Source organism: Spermophilus citellus (assembly GCF_964194105.1).
Source record: "Spermophilus citellus genome assembly, chromosome: 4".
NCBI lineage: Eukaryota > Metazoa > Chordata > Mammalia > Rodentia > Sciuridae > Spermophilus > Spermophilus citellus.
The window spans coordinates 221,797,597-221,819,114 of NC_138185.1; the positions used below are offsets into that span (position 1 = coordinate 221,797,597).

General features: G+C 48.2%; 1 protein-coding gene across 7 annotated transcripts in view; it reads left to right on the forward strand.

Annotated features, from left to right (window-relative positions):
• Nucleotides 1-21,518, forward strand: part of CYP46A1 (cytochrome P450 family 46 subfamily A member 1) — a 39,173-nt gene that overhangs the window by 10,666 nt on the left and 6,989 nt on the right. For all 7 annotated transcript variants that reach the window (XR_014021683.1, XR_014021684.1, XM_081292000.1 and 4 more), the window contains exons 4-10: nucleotides 3,940-4,013; nucleotides 4,396-4,482; nucleotides 16,129-16,267; nucleotides 16,945-17,055; nucleotides 19,170-19,320; nucleotides 19,469-19,531; nucleotides 21,386-21,458. Coding sequence is in view for 5 of the 7 variants with exons in the window: in XM_081292000.1 (XP_081148126.1) it covers nucleotides 3,940-4,013; nucleotides 4,396-4,482; nucleotides 16,129-16,267; nucleotides 16,945-17,055; nucleotides 19,170-19,320; nucleotides 19,469-19,531; nucleotides 21,386-21,458 (698 nt within the window). In the remaining 2 variants the exon portion in view is untranslated. The remainder of the gene's footprint in view (nucleotides 1-3,939; nucleotides 4,014-4,395; nucleotides 4,483-16,128; nucleotides 16,268-16,944; nucleotides 17,056-19,169; nucleotides 19,321-19,468; nucleotides 19,532-21,385; nucleotides 21,459-21,518) is intronic.

The window sequence follows — 21,518 nt, forward strand, 5'->3', positions numbered from 1 at the left end:
ACAATTACTGGGTGTGGGGTCTTGGACCCTCCAATCAAAGTCATGAGTTTGTCTCAACTTTCAGTCCTACCTGTTTTACTTCATGTATTTTGGTGTTCTATTATCCAGTACATATGCATTTAGTAGGATGAAGTCTCCATGAAGGACTGACCTCTTTGAATATATTTATAATATTGCAACTGGTGTTTAAGTTCTGCTGGACCATTCTATCACATTTACTGTGTCTAGGCCTGGGTATAGGCTAGACTTTCCTCTTTTTTGACTTTACTAATTTTTTTTAATTGACCCCTTTATTCTTGGAAATGTCTGTTTTTACCCTTGGGAGTGCTCTTTGCCTGGAGTGCCTCTTCTCTGCTTCAGTACAGCCACTTCAGCTTTCTTCTGCTTGTTGTCACCTGGCGTCTCTTTACTATTAACCCTTGGGGTTCTGGATTTAAAGTGGGTGTCTCATAGGTAGCTCGTAGTTGAGTTCTTACGGTTGTATATGGTATGACAGTCTCTACCTTTAAATGGAGCGCTTGAGGGCATTTATGTTTAATGTAATTATTTTTACAGTTAGACTTAAGTCCCTCTTGTTCCTGTTTGTTTTCTGTGTGTTCGTCTGTTGTTTGTCTCCCCTTCCTCCTTTTCTGCCTTCTTTGGATCAGGTACAGTTTAGTATTCTGTTTTATCTCTGCTATTGGCTTTTTCTCGTTCTCTCTCAGTGGTCATCCTAGGATTGATAATATCATCTTTAACTTATATCAATCTATCTTCAAGTTGCCACTTCATCTCTGCCTATCTGTTTTTATGACTTTCTCTTTATCACTTTAGCAATTGAATTATGATCTGCCTGTAGGTCTTTTTCTTTGTGTTTATTTATTTGTGGTACTAAGAATTGAACCCAGGGCTTCATGCATGCTAGGCAAGCACACCAAAGAGGTACACTCAGATGCCGAGCTTTGCCCTGTGGGCACCAGGAGGCAGTCAGGCTGATTCTCTACTGTAAATCAACACAGGGCTGCTACCTTTCAAGCCCTTACTTGATTTGATTTGATTTGATTTGAGACATGATCTTGCTAAGTTGCCTAGGCTGGCCTTGAACTCATGATCCTCCTGCTTCAGGGCTCCAGAGTTTACTGGGATTACAGGTGTGTGCCCCTGTGCCCAGCTCCTTTGTATCAATTCTACTTGGGATTCTTTGAACTTCTTGGATATGTGGATTCTTTGAATATGTTGGTGTGTAGTGGTATTTAAATCCTCCAAGTTTTTTTTTCTAATTTTTTAGGCAATTAGAATATATTTATAATATTTCAACTGGTGTTTAAAGTTCTGCTGGACCATTCTATCAAATTTATTATGTCTAGGCCTGGGTATAGGCCAGACTTCCCTCTTTTTTGACTTTTCTTTTTTTTTTTTTTTTTTTTTAAATTGATGACGGGCCAATGTTGTTACAAAGTTCCATTTGGAGACCAGAGTTGGTTGGAAGGGAAAGACAAAGAACAACTTCACCCTGTGGCAAAGTAAAGCTAATATTGGATAAGGTGGTGTAAAACGCAGTGGGGTAGTCATCACACTTGTTACACTATGGATTTTTCATTGTTGAGCATTAAATTTTGTTTCAAGAGCCAAGCATGGTGGATTTACCTGTAGTTCCACCTACTCAAGAGGCAGGAGAATCACTTGAACCCAGGAGTTCAAGACCCACCTGGGCAACAGAAGAAGACTCTGTTTTTAAAAAAATCTATGTTTTTGCTTTCTTCCTTTAAAAATTGTTGGACTTCATTCAGACAGATGGTAAAGTAACTTGCAGATCAATTTGATCCTTTCTCAGCTTGCATTAAGGTATTGATTGATGGCTACAGAGTTGACTTTTACTCCAGGGCCAGGTTACTCCTATTGCTAAACGGTGACTCTCCCAGGGCCTTTAATGAAGTCTTCCTGTTGGAAACGTGTCTACTCTGGCCGGTGGGTACTTGAGTGATTCTTGGCTCTGTTTAAGCTCTGGGAATTGCCCAGCCTGTAGTTGTGTGATAATCCTCCTCTTCTCAGAATCTGCTTTGGCCCAGCCTCATGGTGTCCCCCAACAGATGTACTGGTGGTCATCAAACACTCTGGTGACCCCACGCATGGAGCTCGTTTGGGCATTGCTCCTCTCGGTTCTGTGTCTTATAAATTCCAGCTTCCCTTGGCCTTCCTGGACTCTTAGTTCTGTGTGCAACTTGGCAAGGCTGATGGACTGTATTTAGGTCTCTTCTTTTAGTGTCATTGTCCTGGAATTGCCTCCAGGTGAAATCTGGGTAAACACCAGGTCATAAGGCCTACATCTTTTTTTCCTCCCTCCTTTGGTTCACAGTCCTGTCCTGCTTGTCTCAAAATGGTGTCGGAAAACAGACGTGTCACACATTTCTGCCCTGTTTTCTGATCTGGCAGGAGGCAGGTCTGGAACCCTTACTGCCTCCTGGGCTGGTGTGCATCAGAGAAGAGGCAAAAAGAGCTCGTGCCTTCCTGAGCATGCCCCGGCCCAGAGCTCTGCTCAGCGGGCAACCACAGGGTCCCTAGCCCAAGGACAGCAGGCCCTGGGAGACGCCAGGCAGTGGGGACGTTGATTTGAGCCCATGCTGAAGCTGTCCTGCCTTGGCAGCAGGGACTGGTTCAGATTCGGATGGGCTGGGGACCTCAGGAGCTCAGGGACCTCTGAGCAGGGACAGGAGGTGGGCTTTTATTGGTGTCTTCCTCCTGGTGACAGAGGGGTTGATGACAGAGCTCAGCTTATAAATGACAGTGTTTGGGGTGGGCTCAGGGTTCCTGGGATATGGCTCTTTATGTGAAGTCAGTCATCTTTGGGGTTTTCTTTCAGCTAAAAAATCAACATTCCACCCCAGGAGCTAGAATTACAGAAGGTGGCAGCCCTGGGTTGATTTCCAGTAGAGAAGCAGCCTGACTGCCTCCTGGTGCCACAGGGCAAAGCTCGGCATCGGAGAGGGCAGCTCTCGGGGTCCAGGCTCTGTGGCGTCCACACCCCTCCCCACTCCACACCCCTCTGTGGAATGTGCCTGGCCCCCACTGCCCTCAGCCACATGCCAGCCTTTCTCACCTGCCCTGCAGCAACTTGCCTGAGTTCAAGTCCCGTGTCCTCCATGAGTGTGACCGTGGCCAGTTCTAACCCTCAGCTCCGCGACCTGGGTCTGAGGGTGAGCCACAGGGTGCTGGTTCACACCTGGTGCGTGCTGAGCACCCCGCCTGCACACCCAGTTCCCTGCGCAGCAGCCCCAGCGGGCAGGCACTCTTAGCCCATCTTATAAGACAGGGACACTGAGGGGCAGGGGACGGAGTAACCCAGCCAGGGTCATGGAGTCCACAGCATTCATGCAGGGATGTGGGCCCAGATCCCAGTTCAGACTGGCAGATCCGGGCCCACGCTGCTCACCACTGGCCTGTGCTGCCACCCAGCTGCTGGCTGATGTTGCCATGGCTACCAGCCAGCTCCTGGGGACAGCTGGCTGTGCCTCCAGGAGGTTTTCCTCGGCCTCTGGGGCTGCTTGGGGCTGCAAGTCTGAATCTGTGCCAGTGTCTCTCCTGTGACCTGAAGCCCCCCAGGCTCTCCCCTTCCTACCCTGGGGTCAGAGCAGCCTGCGCCTTCTGTTGGGCTGCTTGGGAAGGGGGGGTGGCATGGGGTCCTGAGTGTGGCATTGGAGTGAGGAACCCCACAGCTGGGATGGAAGATGGCTCAGCCCCTCTGGACCCCCTTTCCCTCATCCCCCATCCCCAGGCGTTGCTGTGGCCTCAAGACTGCCCTCCTCAGTGAATGGATGAGGGCTTGCGAAAGACGCTGTGTGTGGAGCTTCCCACCAGGGCTGGCGCTCAGCCGATGCCAAGGCTCTGGGGCATGTTGCAGGAGGGCCCTTTGCAGCCTCTCATGGGTACCTCAGCTTATGTTGTTTTTTTGGGGATGTTTAGAAGTTCCTGATGTCAACCAAGTACAACAAGGACTCCAAGATGTACCGCGCCATCCAGACTGTGTTTGGTGAGAGGTAAGGAGCTGAGGGGCGGGAGGGCCTCCGCTGGGAGCACAGGGACTCCCCAGGGCTGAGGTGGCACTGGCAGGCAGGCACAGGGGATGTCTGTGCATGGTGTCCTTGCTCTTGTCATTGGCTCTTTCCTGGGAGTGTGGGGTTGTGAAGGTTGGGACACACAATCCCCTGTGTCTTATTTCTAATAGATGTGTGATATTGTGGCACTTGTGGGGTGCCAGGCCATGCCTAGTACCTGAGCGCTACACATTTTTATTGTGGCACAGTTGGTGCACTCACGGTGTGTCCCAGGACCTTCTCACGGCCCCATAGGTGACCCATGCACACCACACAGTTACTGCCCACACACCCTGGTCTTGCATCAAGTTTCTGTCTCCCACAGACTATTTGGCCAGGGCTTGGTGTCCGAATGTGACTATGAGCGTTGGCACAAGCAGCGGAGAGTCATGGACCTGGCCTTCAGCCGGAGGTGAGTGCAGCTGGCGATGGCAACCGGCTCGGGGCGGTCACAGCACAGCAGTCCTGGGGAAGGGAGTCTCCACCCACAGGCCTCACCCTGCTGAAGGGAGAGAGGACTGGGAGGGTGCTCACGGTTGAAAGAGAGCCAGACTGGTGACTGGGTGTGGGGCAGAGAAAGGTGCCCGAGGGGCTTGGGAAGGTCAAGGGCAGAATGACCATGCAGCCAGAGGCAGGTCCCCCTTCTCCAGGAACTCCCCCAGACCTCTTCACTCCTCGTTTGGGCTGCTCCTTTCATTCATTTTAGCTTTTATTCACTTATTTTTGGGTGATGTTTTCTGTTTTCAAGAACTGGTTCATATTCCGTTCCACTCGCCTACTTCGCATGTCTAACTGCGGTTTCACCACACTCATAGACTCGGGCAGCCGTCGCCACTGCAGTTAGAAAGGTTCCATCACCCCAAACAGTCACTCCCCATTTCTCCCCAGTACCTCACCCACTGCTTCCTTTTTGACTTCGTGGGTCTTCACATTCCAGACATTGCATCCAAAAGGAGTGCCACACACGCGCTTCTTCCTGCCCTGCTTCTGTCACTGTTTCCACAGCTCACTCCCTGGTGCCTGTTGATATCAGTGCTTCGTTCCTTCTTGTTGCTGACTGATATTCCTTTGCATATGTATCTGTGCTGCTTATTCGTTCTTCAGGTGGGGATGTTGGGTTATTTCTGCCTTTTGCTGTTGTGAATAACAGTGCTGTGGACCTTTCTGTAGTCACTGTGTCGATACATATTTCATACCCAGTGGAATCTCTGGGTAATCCGGGAACTCTATGTTTAACATTTTGAGGAAAACAATCTTTTGCTTGACATAATTTCAAATTTATAGAAAAATTACCCTAATAGTATATGGGACTTCTGGATTTTTTTTTAACCAAGATTCACTTGTCTATTGTTAAAAAATCATTATTTGCCTTACAGTTTCTTCTCTATCTACGTATGTCTGTATAAAATGTATAGATCACTCCTCCTTGGATGTGTATATATGTTTCTGTATTTTTATGCAATGCACACATCACACTATTTGAGGGTAAGTCAGAGACATGCACTGAATGCCATTAAATAGTTGTGAGGACCTTTCTAAGGACAATGACTGTGTCTACACTTAGATTATTAAAACGAGGAAAATCTGTATTAATCTACATGCATCCTCTCACACCCCAACCATGCTCAGATTCCGTCGTCCATGCCAACCCGGCTGTTTGGCCTCGACTGAGGCCCAGTTCAGGTGCATTCCTTGTATTTCCTAGCCTTGACCCTTAGCCTCTGCATTCTGGGGCCCTTCTGGGTCTCGTCTTGACCTCCTGCCTTTCCACACTGCAGGCCAGTTTTGCAGATAGCCCTCCAGCTTGGGTCTGTCGCTGATCTGTGTGGTTAGCTCGGGTGCATGCTGTGTCCTTCTCCAGGCTGGCATCAGGAGGCTGATGGTGATCATCTTGGTGCTGATCACCATGTGAACCTGGCTCTGTGGTGAAGGCGAAGTCCTCCAGTTCCCCTCTGTGAATTCACTCTGGGATTCGTAACCTTGGGGCCTGGAAGCGGCCTCTCCTAGACCCCACTGTGGCCTCCCCGATGCCCTCCCTTCTCCTCTCTTCCTTCTCTCTTTTTAAAATATAATTTTTAGTTATAGTTGGACATGATACCTTTATTTTATTTACTTATTTTTATGTGTTGCTGAGGATTGAACCCAGGGCGTCACATGTGCTAGGCGCGCGCTCTGCTGCCGAGCCACACCCCAGCTCTTCCTTCTCTGATGAACTTCCTCACTGCCCTGGAGATTTTTTTTTTTAAATGCCAGCTAAAGATTTTATTATTGTAAGATGGAAGTATTTTAAAATGAAAAGAAAGATATGATCACAGAAAAGTTTAGCTGTTTTATGCCTTCATAATTTGTTTTTTAAAATGTTGGACAAATAGGACAGCAGGAGAGTTGACAATATTTAGTCACTGATCTGTGTGGTTAGCCAATATTTAGTGAGCATCTTCTTCATGCAAAGTTTTGTTTTTTTGAGGGGGGGGGGGGAGAGAGAGAGAGAGAGAGAGAGAGAGAGAGAGAGAGAGAGAGAGAGAGAGAGAGAATTTTTTAATATTTATTTTTTAGTTTTCGGTGGACACAACATCTTTATTTTATTTGTTTGTGGTGCTGAGGATTGAACCCAGCGCCCCGCCCATGCCAGATGAGTGCGCTACCGCTTGAGCCACATCTCCAGCCCCATGCAAAGTTTTTTACAGCAAGATATATCTGTGCTTCTCTCCAAGGAGGAGAGGTTGTGCCAGGACTCAGGTGTGCCATGCCGCTCCCCAACTCTGAGACTTTCAGTGGCTCCCTATCACCAGAAGACCAAGGGCAGACCCCACCCACCCTCAGTCTGCCCCTGAACCCCTGGGGCCTTGGCCTCTGCTTGCCCCAGCTTCCTAGATACACTGACCTTGCTGGCATCTCTGCCCTTGCTCCTGTTCTTCCCTCTGTCTCAGTGTGCCCCTCAGGGGAATGCCTGCCCCTCTTTGATGCCCAGCTGGGAGGCTCCCTCTGAGGCTGGTTCATGCCCCCCTCATGCTCAGTGAGTGCTTCTATCCTAGGAACGAGGAGCAGAGGGCGCCCCATTCCTGATTCCTGTGCCCTCCAGGTGGGCCGGTGGGTGCAAGAGTGTGTCGGGGGGTCAGCTGGCGGCTTCGCTTCCCCAGAAGCGAGAATGGTGGCACAGGCTGGGAGGCTTCCACTCCACAAAGGTCACTGTACCAAGAGCCAGGGTGGTGTGGTCCCTGCCCTCGTGAGGACAGGAGGTGGACGTGGATCTGAGCAGACGATGCCCACATGGTCATGATGTAGAAACCAGTGCGTGTTTGTACTGAGGGTGTGAGGGTATGTTGCCAGTTTCTGCTTTTCTAGATTTTACTTTGGCCGGGAGATCCTGGTCCTAATCCTTTCTATGAAAGTCAAGGGGGTGAGGACAACCAGCCCTCCAGGGGAACCTTCTCTCTCTACAGTAGCTGCAAGGGATTCAGCATTGGTACAATAGCTCAAAAGTCAGCTGAAATGGACTTTTTTTTTTTTTTTTCCAAAAGAGGAGTACAAATTATCTTGCAAATGAATGTGTACTTGCAAACAGTGTAAGCATTATGAAGAGAAGCTCCAGGGTGCTGTTGATGCAGGTCTGGAAAATCAGGATCGGGTCCTCATTCCCCCGATGTTGACGATTCAACACCAGAGAAAAGCTGGACTTCCTTGGAGACAGAGCTGGACTTCCCTGGAAAGAAGGCAGGACCAGAGCTGGTGTCTCTGGGAGGGGCGTGTGCCTTGCCCCTTTATAGATCTCAGGTTTCCTTTCCTCCCCTACTTCCTATCTTGCCTATGTGACCAAAAGGCAGGAAAAGAGCCCCCTGGGGATGCTCACTGGCCACTCCTCCTGTTGGGAGGAGCTATTCCTGGAGGGGTGAGTAACAGTTGAGAGCAGAGATGTGCTCTGAGGTGTTAGCCTTCCATTTCCTTTTTGTTGGTGATCAGCCCCCATCTTTCCAACCCAGTCATCCATTCTCCATGCTGACTGCCTGTCTTCTGCCCTTGTCTCATCCCCCCTCCGATCAAGGGAACCCTTACTGCTGTAAGGAGAAATGGGTGATGACCACTCTGGCTTCTCCAGGCCAGGAGGGAGCAACATGGAGCAAGCAGTTTGGGTTTCCCTTTTAGGACTATTTGGGGTCAGTTGAAAGGTCCATGGTAAAAGTCTGGTTCAAAAAGAACAGCTTGTAAAGTCATCTGGGAGGTGGGCGCTCATATGAGAGGAACAAGAAGACATGGGTTCTGGATGAGATTAATGTAAAATAAGTGAATATGATGATTGGGTAAGAGAGACCAGCACCTTTTCTTCACCAGGAGGTTTAAGAGCTAAGAAGTTGTTCCCATGGCAAGACTAGTGAGGACTTGGCCTCTACTTGGGAGTGCAAATCTTCAGGATATTAGTTATCTGTCAGAGTTATCAGGAATACAAACACACACTTAGTTTTTATAATGTCATAGATGCCCCCATAAGATGTAGCTAAGATACCTAAAGTCATCTAAATTTTGTAAAGTACCTTTCTATTGACATAACCTGTGTTTAGTAGAGATCCCTTTATTTATGTCACTTAGGGCTAGATAATCATACTAGCAGACACAGATAAAGCCTGCCTATGTGGGAGGCTAGGAAGATTTTGGGTTTTTTTTAAAACTTTTTTTACTTGTCAATGGACCTTTGTTTATTTATATGAGGTGCTGAGAATCAAACCCAGTGCCTCACACATGCTAAGCAAGTGCTCTACCACTGCACTATGGCCCCAATCCTATAATTTGTGGGTTTTAAATTGACTTTAAAAAGCTTCTGACTCTGATAGTCTCTTCTCAGGCACTCTTGTCTAAGAATCCTTCTTTCCTACTCTCCTAGCCTCCAGCCTTACATACTCTTGGTGGGGCTGTAACAGTGTACAACTTAGGTTGCATTCAGAGAACTATTTCTTTTCTCTTAAATGCCCAGGTATGGCTCATTTGGTGATAACTTATTTTTCTATATGTTTAAGACCAAGCTGGTCAATTTTGCCTTGCTCCTATCTATTGTTAAGGGTCAGCTGAGTTTCCTCAGGGGGTCACTATTGGGAATTTGAGAGCAGCCTCTTAGCAACTCTAATGCCATCTGCCAGGATGAGTCAGGGTCTTGTTGACCACATGTAGCTTCCCTTGGAAGTCCCCTCAGTCCTTAGGTTCAAGCTGATCAGGGATGTTTTCCTCTCCAATGACCTTCCTCTCTGCAGCATGCACCCTAGTTGGCTTTCTGGTCTCCAGGGTCTCATGAATCTCCTTGATTGGGAGGTCATGTGACCCAGAGTTGCAAAGCCCTTAGAGAAAGAAGTCCCCTCAGTCCTTAGGTTCAAGCTGACTCCAGAGAGCAAGAGCCAAATATTGGTTGTTTTCTTTCTTGGCATTTTATTTCCTTAACTTTAATCTCCAAGTTTTGGTTTTCAAAATATAATTTTTATAATATAATTTTCCAATATCTAGCAGGCCAGTTTGATCACACTTAAAGTATGAGAACTGGGTTTTGAATTTAATGACTATAACTTTACAGTTATTTACTCCTTCCATTTAACTGGGTCAGTATTAGTACTGGAAGTTAGCCCTACATCTTGTCAGTCCTATAGATGATGGCCTATTATCTCAAATTAACAGGTTATTATATTAGAAGTTGTGCCTGTGTAAGGCATTAACAGACAATAGTTATAAAGTTTACAGGGAAAATACAAAATGAAATTGAAAAGAATAAGAACATATTTAGTTTGTATAATAGTTATGAACCAAGAAACTTTTTTTTGTACCAGGAATTGAATTTAGGAGCACTCAACCACTGAGCTACATCCCCAGCCCTATTTTGAATTTTATTTAGAGACAGGGTCTCACTGAGTTGCTTAGTATCTTGCCATTGCTGAGGCTGGTTTTGAACTCATGATCCTCTGGTCTCAGCCTCCTGAGCTGCTGGGATTACAGGTGTGTGCCACTATGCCTGGCAAGAAATATAATTTTTATAATCCCCAAACTAAAGTTCAAGGTACACCAGCTTGACAAAATATTCTTCTAAACCATATATTTTAAAGGTTTGTATACTTGGAAGACATGATACATCTAGTATACAAAGAAGCCAATAATAACACCACAACTACACTGATGTTTTTATATTAACCAAGTGTAGTTTTTAAAGAAAAATTTAGAATCTGTAGTATAGTGTAATATTCTAAAATAATAGTAGTTGTTTAACTAGAGTTGTACAAACCCAAATTCCTTTAAGACTATTTTCTCTAAATAACAAAACTTATCAGACACAAGAAGTTATCTTGTAGTGTAAAAGCAGATTAATGTGTTAAGAAATCCTTGTTACTTCACCACTTAGAAGATTAAACTTTGGTTTATATCAGCACATTAATATTTGATCTTAGGAAATAATCTTGAAAACTTTAACTGATTGTGCTAATTATAGCCAACTTAGCTACACAAACTTTTTGAGATTTACCCTCCACAAATTTTGTGCAACTTACTTAGACATTCTGCAACTTTTAATTTTACCACATAAAGAATTTCTCATTCAAAAACATTTATTTTTCTTTTACTTTTAATATTAAAATATATTTCCATACCTAGAATTTTCTTATATTTCTTTCTTAATTATTGACCCTTTTAAAAATTTACATTCTGAAACAATCCTTATAAAATTTCTGAATTTAGACAAATTACTCCATTTTAATAAGATGAAATTCTGTTTTTATAATACTTTAAATGAAACCTAACTGAATCCTGTGTATATAAAATTATACCTGATTCAATCTCTTTTTTTGGGGGGTATCATGGATTGAACTCAGGGGTACTTGACCACTGATCCACACCCCAGCCCTATTTTGTATTTTATTTAGAAACAGGGTCTCACTGAGTTGCTTAGCACCTTGCTATTGCTGAGGCTGGCTTTCAATTTGTGATCCTCATCTCTCAACTCCAAGCCACTACCCCTATGCCTGGCTGATAGAATCTTAACTCTCTCTCTCTCTCTTTTTTTTTTTAGTTGTAGATGGACATGATATCTTTGTTTTTATTTCTTTATTTTTATGTGGTGCTGAGGATTGAACCCAGGGCCTCATGCATGCAAGGCAAGCACTCTACCACTGAGCTACAACTCGGCCCGAATCTTAACTCTTAATAACCTTGTTTTTAGTGAAGACACAGAAATGATTGATGTTTAAATATATAAATATAATGTTTAAATATATTACGGAATTTAAGAAGTCAAGAATATTTGATTTTATATTTAGCAGTTGATGTTTTAGCATTTAAAAAAAAAATTAATTGTAGATGAACACAATACCATTCTTTATTTATTTTATGTGGTGCTGAGACTTGAACCCAGTGCCTCACACATGCCAGGCAAGCACTCTGTCACTGAGCCATGACTCCAGCCCAATGTTTTAGCATTTTAACTTTGCAAATTAATCCAATGTCTCCTCTAGTATATATGAGATCATTTATGAAGATTAATCCCATTGATGTTAAATCTAATTTACTCATTTTTAGCTGTAAAACCAAGATATCAGACAAGTGTAGTTAACAGTATTAGCCATCTCTTCCCTGTTGAAGAAAAATCCTAGAAACAATGGATATTACATTCTAGATATTTTATAGAAACCAACACCATATTAATTGTCTGATCACCTAGAAAAACTTGTGAGCCAGTAATTTTAAAGACATTTTTACTCTCATGGGTTCATGAATTTAAATTGAACTTCTTTTTTTTTAGTCACATGAACTAAAATGTATTTGAATCTATTTGTCATTTAAATTTTAATTTATGAGTGCTCATTTATTTATATGCCAATTTCAATAACATGCACTTGATATATGGACAAAAGCACATAAGTAGACACAACAATACAATACACAGGTGTGCACACACAGACAGAAAACAAAGATCTTGTAGCCTTTTGTAGGTATATCTCCACAGGTAGGAGACAATGCTACAGATGTCTATTAAAGCCTCTATTAGATGTAACCTACTAGAAATTAAAATAGAGCTTATCAGATCTTTGCATTATGACTTAAATATAGGGCAGTCTTATACAGTTGGAAATGATAGGTGCAAAGTCTGACAGACATGGTGGACACTGAAATAAAAGGTTTAAGTGGCCACTTGTCCTCAGTGGCTATTGGATTTATTCGCAATGTCACCATGTCTATGTTCTTCTTAGGATTTTGTGAAAGGAAAAATTTCCCCTCTATTTAAAAGCTAACTCTTGAAAAATTGGCCTCTGAATAAAGAGTGTAAAAATCTCTATAGCTAGATAAAATAATACTGATCAGAAAAATATATCAATTTAGACATGCAGGATCAAATATGAATTCACAATAAAATCATGAGCTCAAAAATATAGAAATTTGCAGGAGTTCTAAAAAAATGATGCAGCCAAAATTATTCTAGTAAAGGAGCATGCAGAACATCTTTATCAGATCAGAGTGCACTTTTGGGTCAGATTAGAATTGGTCCAGATATTAAGAGAATGAGAGTGCTGAAATCCTCAAGTAAAGATTTTTAAGGTAAATAAGACTTGTATGTATGAGATCATTCCATTTTTCTCCCTGTGCTATAGTGTTTAGGGAGGAACTTGTTAAGAAAGCAGGTGGAAGAGTACAAGAGCAGATAAGACAGCCATTTAGGTACTACAGTGCCTTGAATTTAAAAGTGACACCTTTTCCCCCTTTGGTCTCAAACTGGTTTTGGATATGACCTCTGCAAGCCTTGGAGAGATAAAGATAGTTGGAAAGCTAAGGAGAAGAGAGGAAAAACCTCATGCATAGGGTACTTTAATATTTTTTTTCCTTTTGTAAAATTAGTCTCTGAAGGTGTGGTGCTATAGTTTATGTGTCCTTTGGAGACTCTTTTCCATTTCCCCAATTGGTAGTCAGGCCAGGTTTGGATGCAGAAAATTAAAAGACATCTCCATTTTCCCACTGTGATTAGGTCATCTCCCAGGCCTTAGTGGCAGAAGAAAATGAGGCACTTTTTCTTGCATGTCTGCAGGCCAAACTTATCCCAGGTTTTCAGTGTGCAGTCTAGTGGTGAACCTGACAGAATTGTTGAGAATGAAGCTCCATCTAAGTGTGAGAAAACAGAACTCAGTCTCCTGCGCCAGAGAAAATTGTCCATTTCATTAGGGACATCTCCCTAAATGAGTTTCTGACAGTCAGCAAACCCGCCTCTCTCTCCCTGGTTCTGTTGGATTTATTGGTGCCTCGATGGTGAGGATGTGAGGGTCTCTGTTTTATTGCACACCAGAGACCCTGGAGGACTCACACTTAGCAGCCATGAATGATCTCCTCCTGCCACTATTAAACTTCCAAATGTGATGACCCAAGGATAAAAAAATGACCTACAGTGGGGTATAGTCCTCTGCTCTGCAGGCTAAAGGAATCTCCAGAGGGTAAGGAGAACAGTGTTTGTTAGAAGGTTAACACCCTTTTCTCTGAGGAGTTTATGGAAGAAGTGAATTGAAAAACGCCTCCCGGGCTGGGGATGTGGCTCAAGCGGTAGCGCGCTCACCTGGCATGCGTGCGGCCCGGGTTCGATCCTCAGCACCACATACCAACAAAGATGTTGTGTCCGCCGAGAACTAAAAAATAAATATTAAAAATTCTCTCTCTCTCTCTCTCTCTCTCTCTCTCCTAACTCTCTCCTCTCTCACTCTCTCTTTAAAAAAAAATAAGTAAATAAATAAAATAAAAAAAAAAGGTTGGGGAGATAATTTAGTGGTAAAGTGCCCTGGGTTCAATCCTCACTATCAAAAAATAAAAATAAAAAATTAATTAAAAAAAAAAAAAAAAAAAAAACGAAAAACGCCTCCCTTTTTGCAGCCAAAGAAACTAGCAGAGCACAGAGACATCACTGGGGAGAAGTCCTACAGGCTTGTAAGGGCTTAATAGGTGAACAAGGGGGACCCAGGCACTTCCTTACGAGCCACTCCACATACAGTGTCCCTTTCTCAACCGCTAGAGTCGGGTCAGTGAGGGGAAGCGTGCTCGGGAGGAGCCCGTGGGGAGTGCAGCTCCCAATCTGGAGGTGTATGTCACTGAGGTTCTCACTCTGCACCATCTAATCAACCAGTCACGTAGGATACCCACTGGGAGTCACTGGGGAGTGGCCCCAGCCAGAATCTCATAGTTGTCTCACCCCTTTGTTGGTCTCCAAAAGCAAACCAGGATTAAGGGACGATGTCTACTGACACTAGACTCACTCCGAGGCTGGATGGGACAGTAAGAAACAGCTTTGGCAGAACTCAACATTCCTGACCCACAGGACAGGTGATTAGGAGCCACCAAGACTGTGAACCCTCACATCCGAGTCTTGTAGAAGGGTGAATTGCAGTTACCATGTTTAATTAGCCAACAAGTGCCTATTATTGCCCCCCAGAAAGGAGAGAGACAGAAAGTGCACCTCAGAAAGCTGTGAGGTGAGAGGAGCTTACCTTGGTGATGACCCCTGCCAACCCCCCATCTGATATCAGACTTGAAAGTCAGGATCAGTCCTCATTCCCCCATGTTGAGGATTCAACACCCCAGAAATGCCAAGGCAAGCACAGAAGGCAATGGCACCAGAGGGCCATTGTAACGGAGGGCCCTGTGTATTTAGGAGACAGAGCTGGACTTCCTGGAGAGAAGCCGGGACCCAGAGCTGGTGTGTGTCGGGGGGCAGGTGTCTTGCCCTTGTATACATCTCAGGTTTCCCTCCCTCCCCCACCTTCCTGTCCTGCCTACGTGACCAAAAGGCAGGAAAGGAGCCACACGGGGCTGCTCACTATCAACTCCCAGTGTCCTAGAGCTGGCCACTGCTTAAGAGGGGGACGTGCTCTGGAGGTGTCAGCCTTCCATCTCCTTCTCTTGGATGATCAGCCCCATCTTTCCGACCCGGTCATCCATTACCCATGCTGACTGCCTGTCTCTCGCCCTTGACTCACGTGATCTTTCCGCCGGGCTGGCTGGGGCTCAGGAGACCCTGTCCATCTAGAGCCAGGTGGACTTGAGATGGTGAAGGTCATGAGGAGAGGAATGGGAGAAGATTCCAGGCCGAGGAGATTCCTGCATACAGCCCCGAGGCGGCCGAGGCACTAGAAGCCATTGTAACAGGAGGGCAGGGTGGGGGTGGAAGCCAGCCTCAGGCAGACCCTGCCTCCTGAGCTGGGGAGTTAGGCTCCCCTGGGACAGCAGAGGCTTCAGAGTCCCACTTTACTGGGACCAGATCCAGTGGCTGCTTCCAGGAGCAGCCTGGCAGGTGCCGTGCAGGGCAGGGGCGGGGCCGGGCAGCAGAGGCCTGTCCTGAGCAGGAGCCAAGTCTGAGAACGAGCCCATTCTCTTTCCTCAGTAAAAGCCACTCTGTTTTGTTTCCCTCCTCTCATTTTCTCCTTTTAGTGTTTTAGAACTTTTATTTGGAATGATTCAAGATTAAGAATAGGACAAAGAATACCTATACCTATCAGATTAATATTAAACCGATTATAAAATCTCACTCTTGGTAAAACTGTCAGCGGGGAGCACTGGGGCTGGGAGCTCTGAGCTGCAGATGGCATCTAGGGACTCATTTCCACTTAGGCTTGGGCACTGAGATTGCTCAAGGACAGGAGTGAGATGGGACAACAAAGACTGAGGATGGTGGCCTGGGGACAAGCCAGGTAAGGAGAGAGGACACTGTAGAGGGGGGGTAGGAGGGGACCAGGTGGCTGTGACATAGACTCAAGGAGGTCCCAAAGGTTCAATGCTGCTATGTCCCTTTGAAGTCAGAGTTGAGGGCCACAGTGGCAGACAGAGACCCCAGGAAACCGCTAAGGCAAGGGCAAAGCGACAGTGTCCATCCTAAGGGGTGGGTGGGGGGTGTGAAACCCCAAGGCTCAGCTCCCTGACCGTGACCCCACCCTGTGATCCAGGCCTTGAGGAGAGGCCAGAGGGTGGGAGGCCACTCACGGCATCTGCAGTGTCCTCCCTGCAGAGAGGGGCACAGGGCAGTTCCTGGGTGGGGCTGGTGGCCGTTGATTCTCATGTGTTTCCTCAGCTCCTTGGTCAGCTTGATGGAGACATTCAACGAGAAGGCCGAGCAGCTGGTGGAGATTCTAGAAGCCAAGGCAGATGGACAGACCCCAGTGTCCATGCAGGACATGCTGACCTATGCTACCATGGACATCTTAGCCAAGGTAACGAGTGATGCCAGGCCAGGGGGCTGGGGGGGACATGGGTGAGGTCTCTTTCTCTCCCTCTTCCTGCTGCTGCCCGCCCCCATGGCTGGGTCACCCCTTCTCATGGAGTTTCATATTTGTGACTCCTTGGATGTCCAGAGCAGCCTACTGTGAGGCTGGGACTGCTCTCGCGATCTCCAGACGGGACCCAAGAGGTGTGGGGCCGCCCGGCTGAGCTGGGCCGGTTGGTGGCAGAGGCTGCCTGGCTCCTGACCCACCTCTCTGCACCCCCAGGGCCTGTGGCCGGCTGGTAGCCACACAGACTCAGCAGTGACCCAGCCCAGCCCTTTGACAGGAGGTCAGGCGACTGGTCATGCGAGGCAGCAAGTGGAATCAACACCAGTGTTAGCTCCAGCAATTCACTGAGGCTGGGCAGGACACACAGGGAAGGCCTCACCCGGGGCCAACACGTCCCATGAAGGAGGGAGCCAAGTCCATCAAGTAGTTACCCTGTGCTCTCAACCCCACAACTGCCCGTGGAATTGTCACCTGTCACCTCTCACCATGAGGAGTGGATGACATGGTACACAGAACCCCTCAGCCCAGGGCCGCCCCTCCAGCTCAGTGGTGCCAGTTCTGCCTGAATCTGCTGTCCTCCTGCTCCCCAGGCGTGACCTTGCCCTTCTCTCTCCCAGGCAGCTTTTGGGATGGAAACCAGCATGCTGTTAGGTGCCCAGAAGCCCCTGTCCCAGGCCGTGAAGGTGATGTTGGAGGGGATCAGCGCGTCCCGCAACACTCTGGCCAAGGTAATGTCTGGGCCCCGTTCCCTGATGACCAGCTGCCGTAGCTGTGCTGTTTGCCTCTGCTGAAGCACCTCCTCCAGTACTTTTTTTTTTTAAGAGAGAGAGAGAGAGAGAGAGAGAGAGAGAGAGAGAGAGAATTTTAATATTTATTTTTATTTTTTAGCTTTTGGCAGACACAATATCTTTGTTTGTATGTGGTGCTGAGGATCGAACCTGGGCCGCACGCATGCCAGGCGAGCGCGCTACCGCTTGAGCCAATCCCCAGCCCTCCTCCAGTACTTTTTCCAGAATGGGTTTTGAATTCTAGTGTGGCTGAAGTGACTTCTGAACCAGGATTTACATGCAAAACCTCAAGTGGGAGCACAAGGCTTAATTACATTAATGTAATTAGGAGTTTCTCTCCTGTTAAGTGATCCTGCAGCAGACTTTCTGGGTGGTTATGATGGCTCCACTATGTCCCATGTTCCTGGACCTTCCCACTCAATGTTCTACTGTCCTCTGCACATCACCTTACTGTTATAAGATGACTGCAGAAGCTCCAGTCATCCCTTCCTTATTCCAGATATGAAGAAGGAAGAAATGGGAGAGGTGTTCCTGAGGTTATCTCCAGGTTCCTCTTCTGTTCCCTGGGACTTCAGTCTCTGAGTTTGCATTCCTCATGCCACCTCATCTTTACAGCCATCGATTCTATTCCTTTGTGATATAGTCTGTACTGGCTCCATTCTTCAGGGATCCCTTCTCTTTAATTTTTAATTTAATTTAGTGGTGCTGGGGATCATCCTCCGGGTCTCATGCAGGCAAAACAAGTGCTCTACCACTGAGTTATGCTCCCAGACCCTTTTAAAATTTCATTTTGAGACAGGGTCCCACTAAATTATCCAGGCTGGCCTCAAATTTTCCCATCCTCCTGCCTCAACCTCCAGAGCAGCTGGGATTACGGGCGAGTACCACTGTGCCTGGTCAGGGGTCCCTTCCTCCCAGTGCTATGCAGATGTTCAAAGCCTCTTCCCATCATTTCTAAGGATTTGGTGTGGGTGGGGCCTGCCGCTTGGGTTTCACCTGCATCTTGCTCTGGTTCCTGGCGTGGTGGCCTTGTGCTGCAGAGAAACCAGATGGTGGTACAGCTGCACACTCTTTATTCTTTGTGTGTGTGTGTGTGTGTGTGTGTGTGAGAGAGAGAGAGAGAGAGAGAGAGAGAGAGAGAGAATTTTTTAATATTTATTTTTCAGTTTTTGGTGGACACAACATCTTTATTTTATTTATTTATCATCTTTATGTGGTGCTGAGGATCGAACCCAGCGCCCCGCGCATGCCAGGAGAGCGCATTACCACTTGAGCCACATCCCCAGCCCCCCACTCTTTATTCTTATGCACAAGGCAGGAGCCAGGAGGGCACAGAGATCCCAGAGGTGAACAAAGGACAAAGGCCCAGCTTCATGGCATCTTCAGGAGCCAGGGCTCGCCTGGAGGCCATGGCGGGTGGGGGTAGAGGTCCATCGCGCCTGCTGGGCTCCTGCTCTTGATGCCCCTTCCTGCGCCCTAGGTCTCAGGGCTGTCTGACACGTCTGCTGAGGGTGCCCGCTGTGCTGTGCCAAGGAGGCACAGGCTCTGGGCCACCACAGTGACTACTCTGCAGCTCACCCGCCCCTCGGCCCCTGGAATTGGCTCGTTAACGCCTGGGAAAGTTCCTAACGGGGCTTCAGAGCAGGGCAGCTTACCGCTCACCTCAGTGAGCTGGATTTTGATGCCATCTGCCTTGGCCCTGGCTTCTTGGTCTCTCCGCTGGCCTTGTGGTCTTGAAGGCTGAGCTGACCTTGCAACCTCCAGACTCGGGGTGCGTTACCTTCATTTATGGCCTCGAGAGCTGGTCCACTTTTTAACTCCTGACTTTCAGACATGGCTGTTAACCCCATAAGACTGGGCGCTGCTTACCTTCTCACCTGGCCCTTGGACAGGTGGGACTTCCCCTCTGAAGGGTCCTGTTTCTGTTGCCACCTCCCTGACTGATCTTCCTTTCTCCCAGCCAGTGCTGCTGTGGGCTCCTGAAGTCCTCTGGGGGTGTAGGGCGGGGAAGGGAAGCGCGTGTTGGGGACGTCCTGAGTGGGGCTCTCGTTCAGTTCATGCCAGGGAGGAGGAAGAAACTCCAGGAGATCCGGCAGAGCGTCCGCCTGCTCCGCCAGGTTGGCAAGGACTGGGTTCAGCGCCGCAGGGAGGCCCTGACACGGGGGGAGAAGGTCCCCGCGGACATCCTCACCCAGCTCCTCAAAGGTGCGAGGCTCCTGGGGAGGGCCGGCGGGCGGGCGGGTGGGCACTGGCTCTTCGCCTTCCCATCACCCTTGACCCTTCGTCCCCAGTGGCTTCAAAGGAGACAGGCAGCCCGGGTGACCCGGGACTGACAGGTTTCCTTGTCCTGCAGCTGAAGAGGGAGCCCAGGACGATGAGGTTCTGCTGGACAACTTTGTCACCTTCTTCATTGCTGGTTTGTACCTCCCGGGTGGCCCAGGCTCAGAGTTCTGCAGGAATGGTGGGCACTGCTGGTCACTTAACCCTGGCCTGAGAGATTTCTCAGGATCTCTGAGCACAGTCCCGCCGCGGGTCTGAGGGGGCTGTCTTGGTGACCTCGATTCTGACTTGCTCATGGAGCTGGCAGCTGTGGGCGGGCTTGGTGTGAGGGTTCAGGGTTTCCCCTTCCTCAGAATTGGTGAGGCGTCCTTCGCGTAGATGGCACAAACAGACATGCTGACGACGTTGTTTATTTGCTCATCCAATGTACCTTGAGTGTCACTGCCCACTGGAGAAGTCCTCCTCCCTCCAGGAGCCCTCAGCTGCCTCTTCCTCAGGGAAGCCCTCAGTGATTGCCCAGGCTGCACCTGCCCCCGGAGCTGCCCATGACGCCCAGAGCCTCTCTCTGCCTGTCCCAGTGTTAAGCTGCATTTTTACCTGCAGTAATTCCACAAGGTCTGTCTCCCCAGGGGACAGCACATTCCTCTTCGTCTCCAGGTCCAGGGTAGTGGTGCCCACACAGCCTGGATGAAATGAATGATCAAATGAATGAACGCTGGGCACTGGGGACCAGCCGAGGCCAGCTGGAAGTCCAGTGCAGAGACGGGCCGAGGCCTCCTGTTGGATGAGGAGCTGTGCCGCAGGGACAGGGTGGAGAGGCTCCTGGGGGTGGGGGGAGCACCCCAGAGGCTGCGGGAGGGAAGCACCTGCTGAGTGAGTGGCTTCTTTCTTTCTTTTCTTTTCTCTCTCTCTTTTTTTTTTTTTTTTTTTTGTGGTACTGGGGATTGAACTCGGGAGCACTCGACCACTGAGCCTCATTCCAGCCCTGTTTTGTATTTATTTAGAGACAGGGTCTCACTGAGTTGCTTATGCTCAGGCTGGCTTTGAACTCGTGATCTTCCTATCTCAGCCTCCCGAGCCTCTGGGATTACAGACGTGCACCACCACGTCTGGCACGAATGGCTTCATTTTTTCGCACCAGGAACCCAGGCCCTGATGGAGCTTCTGGAGTTGACTGGGCTTCAGTTTCCACATCTGTAGATGGGGGCTGGAGGTGCTCTCCAAGCTTGGGCACAGCCTTCCAGTGAGGACCGGATAACCCCCTCCTGTCCTCAGCCCACCCTGAGCCCTGTGTCTGCTCCAGGGCACTGAGAGAGGGCAGGCAGGTGTATTTCTCCTTCCATGTGCCTGAGAGGAAACAGGCCCAAGAGGGAAGCACCCCTGGAGGGACAGTGGTCAGTGCAGAGGCACGCCCAGGGCAAGACCTGGCTGTGGGGCTGGCCCCCTTCCTACCCAGGACCCGCAGCCTCACTTCCCAGGGCTTGCTTGCTGTGTTGTGGCTGGGCTGGATAGTAGTGGCCCCTGGGAAGCCCCCCACCTCTAAGCATCTGCAACTCCCACGTTCCTTCCAGTGGCAGCTGGGAGGGTCCAGACCCCCTCAATTGCGCCAGGGCTGCTAGAGCTCAAAATCAGTCCCCAGGAAGCCTACCCTCTGGCTAGGGTTGTCCCTGTCATTCCTGGCGACTAGAGGCTCCTCCCTTGCTGGACCTCAGGGGCACATTCTTCTCAGCTCCAGCTTGCCTTTCTGCAATATGGGGGTGAGCACCCTCCACCCCTCCAGGCCCTGAAGCTCCAAGATGGCTGGAGGGAGGAGCTTTTCGAACCCATAGCTGGACTCTGGTCCTTGCCGATGCTGACTGGCACAGGAATGTCTCCTGCATATTCCATCCCTGGAGACAGATGGGCTTCTAGGAGCCTGGGGTCTTGGAAGCCAGGTGGCCAGCAACCCCACGGTCCCGTGTGGCCCAGCTGCCCTTCTTCCTTCCTGCAGGTCACGAGACTTCTGCCAACCACTTGGCCTTCACGGTGATGGAGCTGTCTCGCCAGCCTGAGATCGTGGCAAGGTAGGAGAGCTGCACTTGGGGCTGGAAAAGGTTTTTTCCTGATGTCTTGTTTCTGAAGGC